Raw genomic sequence first — 15,829 nt, 5'->3', positions numbered from 1 at the left:
GTTACCAAGGGAGCCTGGCTGAAGGGTTCAGGGAGGTAGCTTTCTACATGAGGCAAAGTTGACTGAAGGGTGTACCAGCCGTTATGGAGTGAAGGTTGGGAGATGGGATAAGATCAGTCAGAGGGTGGATAATGGGAAAAGACTTACTGGCATGACATTCTGAAGAAAAGTCCTTGTAGGATCAAGGAGAAAAATATGATTGCATTATAAACTGATGATAGAAACTTGATGTTTGACCACCCAGTTTTAGTGATTTAAAAACTGCTAATAAAGTATATAAGTTCATAAGAAATAGGAGCAGGAGTAGGCCATCTGGCCCTTCGAGCCTGCCCCGCCATTCAATAAGATCATGGCTGATCTGTCGTGGCTCAGTTCCACTTTCCCGCCCTCTCCCCATAACCCTTAATCCCCTCTCTTATCAAAAACCCATCAACCCGCTTCTTAAAAATATTTAGCGAGGCAGCCTCCACCACTTCAACGGGCAGAGAATTCCAGAGATTCACCACCCTTTGAGTGAAGAAGTTCCTCCTCAACTCCGTTCTGAACCGCCCCCCCTTTATCTTGAGGCTGTGCCCCCTAGTCCTACTGTCTTTTTTGAGCGGGAAGAGTCTTTCCACCTCTATCCTATCCATCCCATTCATCATCTTATACGTCTCAATGAGATCTCCCCTCATTCTTCTAAACTCTAACGAGTACAAGCCTAGTTTATTCAGCCTCTCCTCATAGCTCAACCCCCTCAACTCCGGTATCAGCCTAGTAAACCTCCTCTGCACTCCCTCCAAGGCCAAAATATCCTTGCGCAGGTGCGGCGCCCAAAACTGCACACACTACTCCAGCTGCGGCCTCACCAATGCCCTATACAGCTGCAGCAAGACCTCCCTACTTTTATATTCAATCCCCCTCGCTATGAAGGCCAGCATCCCATTCGCCTTCATGACCACCTGCTGCACCTGCAGGCTGGGTTTTTGCGACTCATGCACAAGGATATGTTAGAATAATAATTTTAATTGAAAGACGTAGTGCAATGCATTAACTGTGATGAACAAAATAAGTGGTAGTGATTAAGTGAATTTCTGGAAGATTATCGGTCAAATGGTGCATTAGTTTCCTTTTCCATGTTCAAGGGTGCAGAGAAAAACAAATACATCTTGGGCATCATACATGGAGTTTAAGAGGAGCATAAACTCTATATTCTAATTCTACAACTATGACAACTTTAACATTTTTAATGGAAATACTGCAGTAAAATCTTGATTATCTTGGTGGTGTTGGTTAACCAAAAATGCCAGTTAGCGGAGAGTTCTGTTTTCTAATGGAATACAGCAGAATACTTGTAATGTGAACTAATGCAAGTATTATGCAGAAAGTAAAGAACAATATTCCTTCTGTAACTAATCTTCAATATTACATTAAAATATATTTTAAAGTGTAAAATAATAATTAAAGTTTATTTATTAGTCACAGGTAGGCTTACATTCACAGTGCAATGAAGTTACTGTGAAAATCCTTTAGTAGCCACACCCTGGCACCTGTTTGGATATACTGATGAGAATTTAGCATGGCCAGTTCACCTAACCTGCACATCTCTGGGGGAATGGAGAGGAAACGGGAGCACCTGGAGGAAACCCACACAGACACAGGAAGAACGTACAAACTCCACACAGACAGTGACCCAAGCTGGGAATTGAACCTGCCTCTCTGACACCGAGGGGCAGAAATTCCAGCAAGTTGGATGACACTACTGAATATTATACTATTGAGGATTAAAGGGAAAGTGCTGTGCCAAATTGACCAATAATTTCCAGACATTCTAATGAAAGCTGTGCTTATTGCAACAGTCGTGCCTGATTCCAAATTGCTTATCAAATGTTCTGAGTTAACACTAAATTGCTATTTGCTGCCTTTTGTAATCGAGCAATATTTGCTTAACATTTGCTGAAACAGACATGTTGAAGCTTTTCATGTTGTACTCAGACATTCCTCAATGGAAAGGGAAAATAACTTGTACTGTAAGAGGGGTGTGCTGATTGGTTGGCAAGAAGACTTTGGTAGAGGCACTGCCATGGTAAATGCACCAGTTGATGGTGAGTGACTGTTAACTGCCAGGTACTAGTTGAAATTTAAACCAGGCTGCTTGACCCTGATTGGTCTAAGCATTGCTTTGAGCAAAGAGTCAGTGAATGGCTATCACTTATTTTGTTTAGCTGAAATGGGTGCAATGTGAACATGTTCTTTCTGTCTGCAAAGATCAGAGCTCTGTATAGTAATATATGTAGCTTCCAGTACGTGTAAATGCATCGTGCTGCAAGCCTGACTGACAACCAGTTTAAGATTGTGTAATTTTTAGCACAGAGGATTATTAGCAAATATTGTCCCATGTTGATGCAGTTCTGAGTTAAGCAAGCATGGCCTGGTCTGTATCAAGCCTATTGTAAACAATGGCTAGGACATGCTGTTTGATATGATCTGTCCATCTTAAGATGCACAACCTGCATATTGAGCATCACACTGGCACTGTGATCCTGTTCTCCATTGTTACTCAGTTGTATGATAGGCAGAACAAGATTTTTGGCTTAACCAGCATCCTGTTAGCGGCGAATACCATCTGTGTGGCTACAGCATTGTCATAGTGTGAAACAACTAGTTTTGCCTGCTCAGATTTTTGAGACATTTTGTCCGTGCAGGGTAATCTGAGGTGGACTGGGCACTGTTTGGAGTCAAAAGTGACACCCCAAGGCCAGTTTGCATGACGGACAGTGTGAAATGATCTGATCAGGGTAGCCATTATCCTTCGATAAGTCCTATATCAGTGTCAGACTTCCATTTTAGGCAAGTGGTGGGGCTTGGTTTGTGATGCAAAAAACACCTGCCAAAATGTGGCTGTGAAGCATCAGATGGCAACTGTATGTTTGGAACATAATTGAGCAATACTTCTTAGAATTGTCTTGGGAATTATAAGGTAATATCAGATTGAGGTGGAGACATGAATAGTGGGCTGATGGGAAATGTAGCAGGCAGTTTGTGATTCTTTGGGGGCCAAAGAGAACTTTGAATTCAGGGACTTGAGAATTTGCCTACTTCACAAAACTATCAATATGGCTTCTGGCTGAGACAAATGTGATGCTCAACAGTGACACTCAGTGGCTAAATCGTGCAACAACATGAGAGCAACTTGGTTACGTTCTGAGCACTTCAGTTATACTGCTGTTTTAGAAGGGAATTGTAGTATCAATATTTAAAATAATAAAAGTTATTACAAAACTAAAAGTTTAATATGTAATGCAGTTCAACTTTCAGTGCACATTGCAATGAAATGTCATGACCCCATTTGATCCTAATTTTATAAAGCACGATGCTATCTAATGTTTGTAGAGCTGTGGAAAGCCTGCTTGTGCAATGCAGGAATTTATTCTACAGCTTCATGTTGCTAGTTGTACGAAGAGCGTGTACAGGGTTCAGTTTATTTACCAAGTGGTCTGCAATCCACTATACTGCTAACACGTCTGTAAATTGATTTGTATAATTGAAATAAACATAACTATGATGAAGATGTCTTGAAATGTTTTGATTTTTGCGTTAGTTTTGAGTCCATCTATCGGTATAGCATTAAATATCAAGAATTTGTATTATATAAACATTGAATATACTTGAATACATAAAAATAATCCAACAGGCTTGATTCATTAATTTTTCTTGACTCATTTCCATAAATATTGAGCTTTTGGATTTGGCCTGTTGATTTACCAACATATGTATCCTGTTTAACATTTTGTGTATTGTGACACGTTTAAAAGTGATTTTTACTCAGGCTTTTAGATTTTAAAGAAGTCTTACAAATTATTTTAAAATGGCTTGATTTCCCCTGTAGGTCCAGACTTTGTTGTGTGTGATGAAGGCCACATACTTAAAAATGAAGCTTCTGCAATATCAAAGGCAATGAATTCTATCAGAACAAAGCGGAGGATTATTCTCACCGGAACGCCATTACAAAATAATTTAGTAGAATGTAAGTAATGCTTCTGTTTTATTATTCTTCTATTATTTATTTTCTTTAATTTGACTGTCTTCTGCAATTACAAATGCGTGTGAAAAGCGGGAATGGAAGTTAACTATTTTGTTTCTACGCAACATACAACAGAGAAGTAAGCCCTTTGGCCGCTGGCCGTGTCTGTGTTTATACTCAAGAGCTTCCTCCCATCTTTCTAATCTTCTCAGCACAACTTTCTATTCTGTTTCCTCCTGTGTTTATCTAGCTTCCACTCAACTGTATGTTTTTCAAGTTTACAAAGATCATTTGCAATTAGTCTCACCAGGCTGAAGGTAAAACAGCCTGGTGAGAACACAGCAAAAGTAGTTTCGCATCAGACAATAAATGTCAAGTTGAGACTGTAGTAACATTATTGTTAAAATTACCACAAAACAGAAATCACATCTGACATCTGCCAAATGTACAATATAACTAGAATATTATATATAAAGTACAAGAAATTATTCTGTTCCTATTAAATACAATGCTGGTTTGACTGTTCAAATTATAAAATCAACAGAAACATTATAAACAAATGTGAATTTTTGTAGATTACCACTCTGTGCTACTTGAATAGGCTGGTAGTGTTGTGCAAAATAAGAACGTAAGAAATAGGAGCAGGAGTAGGCCTTCGAGCCTGCCCCGCCATTCAATAAGATCATGGCTGATCTGTCGTGTCTCAGTTCCACATTCCTGCCCTCTTCCCCATAACCCTTAATCCCCTCACTTATCAAAAACCCATCAACCCGCGTCTTAAAAATATTTAGCGAGGCAGCCTCCACCACCTCAATGGGCAGAGAATTCCAGAGATTCACCACCCTTTGAGTGAAGAAGTTCCTCCTCAACTCTGTTCTAAAAAACCCCCCCCCCCCCCCCCCCCCCCCGCTTAATCTTGAGACTGTGCCCCCTAGTCCTACTGTCCTTTCTGAGCGGGAAGAGCCTCTCCATCTCTATCCTATCCATCCCATTCATAATGGAGGATATCCTCAGTGAGGATGGTTTCTTGTCTCCACAAGGACACTGATGCCAAGTACATTTTAAATCTGAGATAGGAAGGTTGGTAAGAATGGGGTCAAGTAAGATATTCCCTTTTGGTGTTCTCACCACTTGCCACGTGCTCAGACTGACAAGTATGTCCTTTAGGACTCAAACTAGTTCAGTGATGCAACCAAGCCACTCTTGGTGATGAGCATTAAAGTCACTGACCCAAAGTACATTCTACATGTATTGCAAGTTCACAAAGATCATTTGCGATTACACTCTAACCAGGCCGATTGATGAAGAACAGCAAAAGTAGTTTTGTATCAGACAAACCCTGACTACCATTAGTGTTTCTTCCAAATGATTTTCAACACGGAGGTGCACTGATTCATTAGTTAAGGAAGATTGCTAATCGGCAAGTGGTTTCCTTGACCATGTTTGACCTTTTGCCATGAGACTTCATAGGGTCTGAAATCAATATTGAGGATGTCTAGAGCGACTCATTACTGACTGTATACCATTGTGTGCTGTCACCTGCTAATGATGAGCCAGGACATGCCCAGGATGATGGCAATCCCTAGGGCATTACCTTTATGGAATGTTTCAATGAGTATGATTATCTCTGCCTATTTCTTGACTAATCTGTGGGACAGATCTCCCAATTTTAGCACAAACTCCCAGATGCTGGAGTGAATTTGCAGGATCAACTAGAAATTTGTCATTTTCTGTGCCACAATCTGTCAGTTGATCTGTCTGGTTTTTATTAAATTTTCTGTTGCCTTCTGATGCAACTGAGTAATTTACTAAGCCACTCAGGAGGCAGTTAAGAGCTTTTCACATTGTTCTGGATTTGGAGTCGTAAATAGGCTAGACCAGGTCAGAATGGTAGATTTTTTTTTGTCCCCTAAAGGTTATTGGGGAACCAGATAGATTTTTTTGAGTCTGGTAGGTTTTTTATTCCAGTTTTATTAATGAATTAAATTATGGTCGTAGCTATAAAATCCCCTGCAATGCTTTTGTGTCAACTTGCATCATTATCTCCGGTGTCGCAGGAACTGATTCTTGCCCTTCTCCTGTTTCTCATCTACACCTCTCTGATATCCACATGCATGGCCTTAGGTTCCACAAGTAAGTTGCTGACACCAGCATTACCTTGCATCACCCAAACCTCTCCACCACCACCACCTCAAACTCCGTGCTGGTTCTGTGTTGTCAACCTCCAAATATGCATTGGAAAAGATTGAAGCTATTGTCTTCAGCCCTTACCAAAGATTTCCATCCTCCTCCCTGACAACTATCTCCAGCTGAGCAAACATAGTGTTCTGTTTGTTCCTGAGGTGAGCTTATGGCATTGTATCCTTTCCATCAGAAGGATTACTTCCAAAGCAGTTAAATCAGAGGGGCACCAATATCCTGGGAGGAAGATTTGCTACGGCTCGTCAGGGGGGTTTAAACTAATTTGTCGGGGTGGGAAAAGGAGCTTAAGTCCAGAAGCCAGTGTTGAGTGTAGTGAGGTACTGAGGAGGGTATCAAGGTCGCAGGAGTGTACTGGCAGACAGGAAGGTGGGTTGAAGTGTGTTGAAGATGCAAGGAGCATCTGGAATAAGGTAGGTGAACTTGGAGCGTAGATTGGTGTTTGATACTATGATATTGTGGCCATTATGGACACAAGGTTAGAAAAGGGACAGGAATGGTTGTTGGAAGTTCCGGGCTTTTGATGTTTCAGTAAGAGTAGGGAGGGGGAGTAGCAGCATTGTTAATCAAGGATGGTATAACGGCTGCTGAAAGGCAGTTCGAGGAGGATCTGCCTATTGAGGTAATATGGGCTGAAGTTAGAAATAGGAAAGGAGTGGTCATGTTGTCAGGAGTTTTCTATAGGCCCCCAAATAGTAAGAGACGTGGAAGAGGAAATTGCAGAGCAGATTATGGATAGGTGTGGAGGTCACAGGGTAGTTATCATGGATGACTTTAACTTTCCAAATATTGATTGGAACCCCATTATAGGTCGAATAGTTTGGATGGGGCAGTTTTTGTAGTGTGTGCAGGAGGGTTTCCTGACACAATATGTGGATAGGCTGACAAGAGGTGGACCTGGTACTGGGTAATGAACCGGGCCAAGTGTTAGATTTGTTTGTGGGAGAGCACTTTGGAGATAGTGACCGCAATTCAGTATCTTTCATTATTGCAGCAGAGTGGGATAGGGTCACACGGCAGGGCACAGTTTATAATTGAGGGAGGGGGTAATTATGATGTGATTAGGCAAGAATTAGAGAGCATAAGATGGGAACAGAAACTGTCAGGGAAAGGCACAAATGAAAAGCGGAGCTTGTTCAAGGAACAATTACTGCATGTCCTTGATAGGTATGTCCCTGTCAGGTAGGGAGGAAATGGCCGAGTGAGGGAAATGGTTCACGAGGTTGAATGTCTTGTCAAGAGGAAAAGGGAAGCGTATGTGAGGATGAGAAAACAAGGTTCAGTTGGGTCACTTGAGGGTTACAAGATAGCAAGGAATGAGCTTTAAAACAAAAGGGCTTAGGAGGGGACATGAGAAGTCCTTGGCGGGTCAGATAAAGGAAAACCCCAAAGTCTTGTGAGAAATAAAAGAATAACCAGGTGAGATTAGGGTCGGTCAAGGATAGTAGTGGGAACTTGTGCGTGGAGTCAGAAGAGATAGGAGAGGCGATAAATGAATACTACTTCAGTGTTTACCAAGGAGAAGGGCCATGTTTTTGAGGATGAGAATGTGATATAGGCTGGAGGGAGGTAGATGTTCTGACGGAAGATGTATTAGCAATTTTGAAAAACCTGAGGGTCGATAAGTCCTCTGGGCAGAATGGGATATATCCTAGGATTCTGTGGGAGGCAAGGGATGAGATTGCAGAGCCTTTGGCTTTGAGTTTTGGGTCCTCACTGTCCATGGGGATCGTGCCAGAGGACTGGAGAGTGGCGATATTGTTCCTCTGTTCAAGAAAGGAAGTAGGAGTGACCCTGGTAATTATAGGCCGGTCAGTAACTTAATGGAAAAGGTCCTGAGGGGCATGATTTATGACCATTTGGAAAGATGCAGCTTAATCTGGGATAGTCAGCACAGATTTGTGAAGGGTAAGTCTTGCCTCACAAAGATAGAGCAGTTGATGATGTATACATGGATTTTAGTAAGGTGTTTGATAAGGTTCCCCATGGTAGGCTCATGAAGAAAGTAAGGAAGTGTGTGATAGAGGGAAATTTAGCTGATTGGATAAGTAACTGGCTATCTCAGAGGACAGAGGGTGGCGTTGGTTGGAAAATTTTCAGACTGGAGATCAGTTACCAGCAGTGTACCACAGGGATCGGTGCTGGGCCCTCTGCTATTTGTGATTTTTATTAATGACTTGGAGGAGGGGGCTGGAGGAGGGGGGGGGGGTCAGTAAATTTGCTGATTGCACCAAGATTGGAGGAGTAGTGGATGAGCTGGAGGGTTGTTGTAGACTGCAACAAGACGCTGATAGGATGCAGAGCTGGGCCGAAAAGTGGCAGATGGAGTTTAATCCTGATAAATACGAGGCAAGTCATTTTGGTAGGACAAATTTGAATTACAGGGTTAACGGCAGGGTTCTGAGAAATATGGAGGAACAGAGAGATCTTGGGGTTCATATCTGCATCTCTGAAAGTTGCCACTCAAGTGGACAGAGCTGTGAAGAAGGCCTATAGTGTGTTAACGTTTATTAACGGGGTTTGAGTTTGAGCCATGGGGTTATGCTGCAACTGTACAGGACCTTGGTGAGACCACATGTGGAATATTATGTGCAGTTCTGGTCACCTCACTGTATGAAGGATGTGGAAGCATTGGAGAGAGTGCAGAGGAGATTTACCAGGATGCTGCCTGGTTTGGAGGGTAGGTCTTATGAGGAAAGGTTGAGGGAGCTGGGGCTTTCCTCTTTAAAGCGGAGGAGGAGGAGAGGCGACTTAATAGAGGTTTATAAGATAATGAGGGGGATAGATGGAGTGGACATTCAGAGATTATTTCCTCGGGTGGATGTAGCTGTTACTAGGGGGCATAACTATAAGGTTCATGGTGGGAGATATAGGAGGGATCTCCGAGAGGTTCTTCACTCAGTGGTTGGGATGTGGAATGGACTGCCTGCTGTGATCATGGAGTTGGACACTTTAGGAACTTTCAAGCGGTTATTGGATAGGCACATGGAGCACACCAGAACGATAGGGAATGGGATGGCTTGGTCTTGGTTTTGGACAAAGCTCGGCACAACATCGAGCACTAAAGGATCTGTACTGTTCTATGTTCTGTTACTTTGCCATTTGTTGTCATTCCTCCACTTACTTCACGCAACCATTAGCAGCCTTAAACCACACTGGCTTCAAGTTCTAAAACCCTTCCAAAGACCTTGCCGCCTATGTACCATTCTTAACCCACACCTTTGACCAAGATTTTAGTTAACTTTTGTAATACCACTTCCTCTAGCTGGGTGTCAAATCTTGTCTCTTCTATTATTAGTCACTATGGAAATGCAAGATGAGGCAAATTCCAGCTACACATTAGTAAACTGCTTTTGATCATGATTAAATTCTCCAGGTTCAGCAATTAGTATAAATGTGTTTTCATATATACCGTCTACTTAATTGCAGAAACCCCACGTTGAAAAGAATAAATGCTTGAAATATTTCTCCTCCAGATCATTGTATGGTGAATTTCATTAAAGAGAACCTTCTTGGTTCAATAAAAGAATTCAGGAACCGATTTATGAATCCCATTCAAAATGGCCAGTGCGCGGACTCCACTTTGGTCGATGTGCGAGTAATGAAGAAACGTGCCCACATCTTGTATGAAATGCTAGCAGGCTGTGTGCAGGTATTTACAGAAATTACTGAAGTTATTTGTATCTTGCCCACTTTATACCTTTTGGTAGCAAACATTTTGCTACTGTTCTTTTATTTTGTGCAATTAAGTTTTGTTACTGTCTTGTCTTGAGTTTTCTGCTGCTATAACACTTAAATCTGCACTTAACCCAAAAATCGTTTTGTTTAATTTTTGTCATCTCCCTTCACAAATCTCAAATGATGTAGGCCTCCTTCAATCAAGCTCTGATCCACTTTATTCTTTGGCAAATCTGTCTCGATTTAGTTCTTTTCTGTCATACATGTCTACCTTGCCTTCCATTTATGGTTCAGTTTATTTGGTAAAGATTAATTCTTTGAGGTAAAAGTGTGTCTTCCCCTAGCCACTTACCCATAGCACTCTCTTCCTCCCTCAAGTGGCATCTTCAGAAATCAGGGGTAATGTTTAAAAACTGAATCTAAATGGTTTGTAATTGATGTTGAAAAAATAATTTTTTCCTCAATTTTATTCTCATAGCGAAAGGATTACACTGCACTTACAAAATTCTTGCCTCCGAAATATGAGTACGTTCTTGCTGTGAGGATGATGCCAATTCAGTGCAAACTTTATCAGTACTACCTTGATCACTTTACAGGTATGTAACAAGATTTTTTAAAATATAGTATTACACAGTATTAGACTAAAGGAGAAATTCTCATAAGCACAATATGATTCCCTACCTTGTATGTTTTTAGAGTGACAGAGGAATTACATCGTGATGTGTGGTAATTTGGAGTTAGGTCTTCCTGCTGTCTAGACATTGCAGAAAGTATATTGGAATGTGGGTGTATATCCAAGAGCTATTCTGTTTCTGTTGCTGGCTATCAGTTAGGTTCATGATTTCTTCATTTATTATGAAGTATGTCCTTGAACTATGCCTTCATCTTATCGCAAATTTATAGAAACCTTCTAAATTTATTTATTTTTAATATGAGCTGTTTGAAACTTAAACTCAAGGGGCTAATTTTCATGTGCAATACAGTGAGCAAACTGTGTGCATGGTCACTGCCCAGAGGAGTTGGTGAGACTCAGTTAATTTTTATTGGCCCTCATAGTAATTGTGATTGGTGAACTGCCAGTGTGGAACATGCTTCCCATAAGCAACTTGCTGATTTGGAGGTGAATGGTTCAGCTACTTGTTAAGGACCTGCATCAAACCCTGAAAGGGACATGGATTTAACGACAACAGAAATAAGTGGCACTGGAGCAACAATCAGTTGGAGTTCACAACCTGCGCGTTTAGCTGGAAGTTCTGGTCAAGAGGATGTACATTCATCCAAAAGAGCAAATGGAGGAGTGAGGAAATGTTGAGTAAGGTACGCAGAGACAATCAACCAGGTCTGCAATAGATCTGGAGAAAGTGATGCTAACTAAAAGAGAGAGAGAGCCCAACATACAAGACCAAAGAGTACAGCACAGGAACAGGCCCTTTCACCCATCTGGCCTGCGCTGACACACGATGCCTTTCTAAACTAAGACCTTTTTGCTTCTACATGGTCCATATCCCCCTGTTCCCTGTCTATGTATGTATCTGTCAAGGTGCTTCTTAACCATTGCTATCGTACTTGTTTCTACCACCTCCTTTGGCAGTGCATTCCAGGCACTTACCACAGTCTTGAAGCATCACACAACCAAGCCTCCCATTGGTTGACTCTGTCTGCACTTCCCATTGCCTCGGAAAAGCAGCCAGCAAAATCAAGGACCCCACGTCCCAGACATGCTCTCTTCCACCACCTTCCATCAGGAGAGAGATACAAAAGTCTGAGGATACATACCAACCAACTCTAGAACAACTTCCCTGCTGCCATCAGACTTTTGAATGGACTGATCTCGTATTAAGGTGATCTACACCCTAATTATGACTGTAACACTACATTCTGCAGTCTGTCCTTTCTTTCTCTATGTACAGTATGCTTTGTATAGTGTGCAAAAAACAATACTTTTCACTGCATGCTAATACATGTGATAATAACAAATCAAATCAAAAGAAGTGTTCCATTAATTGATAGTGATGTGAGAGGGTGAAAGGTGTTTAGTATTACAAGAGTACCTTTGCAGAATTTGTGTGCAATATATACGCACTGCCTGAGACGGTGCAACTTTGCAGTGTGAATATGAAAGCAGTGGAGTGTTACCAAATCACTATTTTTGAACTTAAAATCGAGATTCCTGCAAAATGACTCTTAACTCAAATACTGCCAAGTTAGTAGATACCTATCAATAATTTTATGGTCTGTTTGTGATAAATGGATTTTAAAACTTTATTGATTAGCCAACAGCTTACACTGTGCAATCAGTGAACACTTTGAATTTGTGGCCACAATTGCCTAATCAGCACAACTTGTACAATATTTCACCAAACTCTTTGACAGTAACTACTGAGCGTGATCTGCTTACTAATCTTAGAATTACAATGGTGCATTCAGCTTGTGGCTTTTACATAAATGATGTTTCATAATTATAAGGTTGAACTTCATTTTCATTCAAGTATGCTATGATATCATTGTCGTTTAATGACATACAGAAGTTGAACTATGGTGAACTTAAACCAGATGTTTGATTTTTGGTATGAAATAAGGTAATGTTGCCTAACTGGCCTGCTTAGGTCTATGGGGTGATTTATTCAGTAGCGGAGATGCGAGTCAGAGCTTTGCATTTGTTTTCATTGTACAGTCCCTCTAATTTTGTTCCAAGTTGTTAAATGATATTTAAAGAATATTGTTTATGCTAAACTCTTTTGTTTAAATTGCATTGTTAGGCACACGGACTAAAAATCTGTGATTTGTAGTATGTTGGAATTACATCTTTCACAGCACCTAACCTGCTGAACTCTGCAGTTGTTGGAAAGTACATTAGCATGGGTTGAGGGACACCTACGCAGTGAATGCGTTTTAGATTGTTACTTCCTTGATGCTTCCATATCTGTCAGCCAGCTGAGGTGCCCTGGTCTTCTCGCTTTGGCTGCCTCTGTTTAAAAGAAAAATGTTTCCCTGTTTGTGCTCTCCTGACCTGGACCACCTCTTCTAGCAACTCCTTTTAGCCTTTTGGAGATAAGAACTCTCTTCTGATGGTGTGCTTGCCTTCCTCTTATTGCTCAGTCTTTTAGTGGGTTTGGAAGTGGGAACTTGTGGCACAGGCTGGGTGGTGTTCCTACTATCTCTAACATGGCAGGCCTTGAAAGACAACTGAACACAGCTTTTTGCAAAATGAAATCACATTTTCCTGTAGTCATTGGAACCTGGCATATCTAGCTCCCAGTTTAGTGGTGAGGTATGAGGGTGCATGTGTGCTCAAAATACATATGCCTTCCAAGAAAGGGCCATATGAATGTTTCAGTTTTACTCTATTTTTAAAAAATTGGATAAATCAAGTTTATTGTCTACAGGATGGAAGCAAATTCCCCATTAATTTAAAAACAAACTGTTCTCTGCTGCTACATCTAGTTGAACTGTTAGAGAATAAAGTGATAGCCTAGATATTTAGCCCAGAGTTGTCCATTTAACCCATTACGTATTTCCATTGTTTACTGTTGGATTTGAATTCAACTTAATCTTATTTTTCTGCTCTTTCATATTTGTTTTATATCCATTATTTTAAATGTAGTTTTCATCAAAATCAGCAAATCATTTTATACCTACTGGCTCAAAAACCACCAATGTTAAAACCTGCTATGTTTGTGTGAAGACATTTCTTCATATTTTCCCCCTCCCCTTTGTTCTTTTCATGCTAGTCTTAAATTCATAATCACTTAGTACCAATTCACCAACCACTGGAAGCAATCTTTACTCTTTCAAAACCTTTAATTTTGAAAATTAACTACCAATATATTTCCCCCCGCCCCCCAGCCTTCTCTTCTAATTTGTGCACAACAATGTTCCACAGACAGAAATGTGATAACGACCTGATGATCAATTTTATTCATGTTGGTTGACAGCCAAGGCACTCAGTAAAGAGGGGGAGAGTAGGGTTGAAATCTGAGATTACAAAGTTAGTTGGAGTGGCTGAAATTGATGGATTTGGTTTTCTTATTGTTTAAGTGGAGGAAATTTCAACCTATCCACGCCTATATATTGAGCACAATAAGAAGGCTTATAACGCCAGGTTAAGGTCCAACAGGTTTATTTGGAATCATGCATAATGATCATCACTTGATGATGGAGCAGTGCTCCGAGCTTGTGATTCCAAATAAATCTGTTGGACTTTAACTTGGTAGTGAGACTTCTGTGCCCACCCCAGTCTATGCTGGCATCTCCGCATATATATTGGCAAGTAGCCTGACAGCATAAGCAATGGAAGTGTTGAAAAGGGTTGGAAAGGTAGTCTGGAGGTGTAAGTTGACTCTTTGATCTTGCCAAAGGCTGACATGTAAGTAGAGAGGAGGGGACTAAGTATAGTGCTTTCTCAGACTCTGAAAGCAACAATTGGAGTACTGAATAAAAGGTCATTTGTTGGGGGTGTGCTTGCCATGATCAGGTAAGTATGAAATCAGGTAGTATTAATGCAGGTTTTGAATGCCAATTCTGAAACTGTGGATTTCATCCCAAGTAATTGCTTGGTTTAACACTAATCCAATTAAAACAAATTATCTGCATTTATTCTTGCATTTTTCTGTGCATGCAAGACATTGCATTGATACAATTCCTTTCACAACCTCTATATTCCAAAGTGCTTTACAGCCAATGAAGCACCTGAAGTGTACTCTTCTGCATATGAGGAATATGGCAGCCAATTTGTGTGCAGCAAGGCCCCACAAACACCACTCTGATAATGATGAGAGTATTTGTTTTTTTAAACTGATGTTGGCTGAGAGATAAATATTGGCCAGCACAATTGGAAGAAGTCCACAGTTATTTGAAATAGTGCATCAAGAGATTTTACTTCAATCTGAGGACAGAGGGGACCTCAAATCTGCATCTCAACCAAAAGATAGTACTTCCACTATATCAGCATTCCCTCAGTGTTGAAGTGATTATTGTTCTCTTTAATTATGTATTGGTATACAGTGAAAAGTATTGTTTCTTGCATGCTATACAGCCAAAGCATACCGTTCTTAAGTACATAAGGGAGAAAGAAAGGAGAGGGTGCAGAATATATAGTGCCGGCCTATGCTTTGTGTTGAATCCTCTGGCAGTAATAACTAGCTCCTCTACCTTCTCGTTCAGAAATCCATGGTGTCAAAACGCTGCAATCAACACACAACATTATTTTTCTTATCAAACGATAATTTTGTTAAAAAGTCTCATTGTAAAAGAGAATACATTGCACTTGGTGTAAGGTGAGTCTTTTTGGCCAAGCTATTAGTTCACAGATTAACGTGTGCGTGTCACGTAAAGGGTTTGTCCAGCTGTTATGTGGGTGTCATTTGTGTTGCAGCTCAAATAATTTCCAGCTTTCTTGCCTTTTCACAGCAATGTATAAACTTTGTAAATCTCAGTTACAACTTCCATTTTCAGGTGTGGGGAGCAGTAATGAAGGTGGCAGGGGAAAAACAGGAACAAGACTCTTTCAGGATTTTCAGATGCTGAGTAGGATATGGACCCACCCTTGGTGTCTGCAGTTGGACTACATCAGTAAAGAAAACAAGGTACAGTAAATGAATGTAGTGAATTGTATCTAAATTCAAGATCTTTATAAAAATGCACCATCTGAATTGTTTCTTTTAGTACAATTTGCAGTTATATTAAGGCCATTGGTGTTCACTATGTTTAAAATGACCCAATCTTGAATTCTGACATACAGGTGATTGGGATGAATCTTGCTGTAACATGGTCGCAGGCATGTAACAGAATTGTTAACATTATACAGGAACTGAATATCGACATTCATTATTAGCAGTTAGTTTGGTAACTTGCACAGTGGCATTCGGAATCCATGTGGAAAGATGATTAAGAATATCCTGGCCTGGAGATGCCATTAGTTTCTGCTTTTTTCTGAAAGGACGTTTAGCC

The 15,829-nt window shown here is 40.7% G+C and overlaps 1 protein-coding gene across 5 annotated transcripts in view; it reads left to right on the top strand.

The window, feature by feature from the left end:
* The window catches only part of atrx (ATRX chromatin remodeler), a 182,120-nt gene that overhangs the window by 106,457 nt on the left and 59,834 nt on the right, over positions 1 to 15,829 (top strand). For all 5 annotated transcript variants that reach the window (XM_080187921.1, XM_080187920.1, XM_080187919.1 and 2 more), the window contains exons 20-23: positions 3,869 to 4,006; positions 9,679 to 9,854; positions 10,359 to 10,476; positions 15,335 to 15,465. In XM_080187921.1, coding sequence (XP_080044047.1) covers positions 3,869 to 4,006; positions 9,679 to 9,854; positions 10,359 to 10,476; positions 15,335 to 15,465 — 563 coding nt within the window. The remainder of the gene's footprint in view (positions 1 to 3,868; positions 4,007 to 9,678; positions 9,855 to 10,358; positions 10,477 to 15,334; positions 15,466 to 15,829) is intronic.

The sequence above is a fragment of the Carcharhinus amblyrhynchos genome, chromosome 4 (genome assembly GCF_965287045.1).
Source record: "Carcharhinus amblyrhynchos chromosome 4, sCarAmb.v2.hapA, whole genome shotgun sequence".
NCBI lineage: Eukaryota > Metazoa > Chordata > Chondrichthyes > Carcharhiniformes > Carcharhinidae > Carcharhinus > Carcharhinus amblyrhynchos.
Note: the sequence above shows the minus strand (reverse complement) of the source record. Positions and strands in the feature narration are given on the sequence as shown.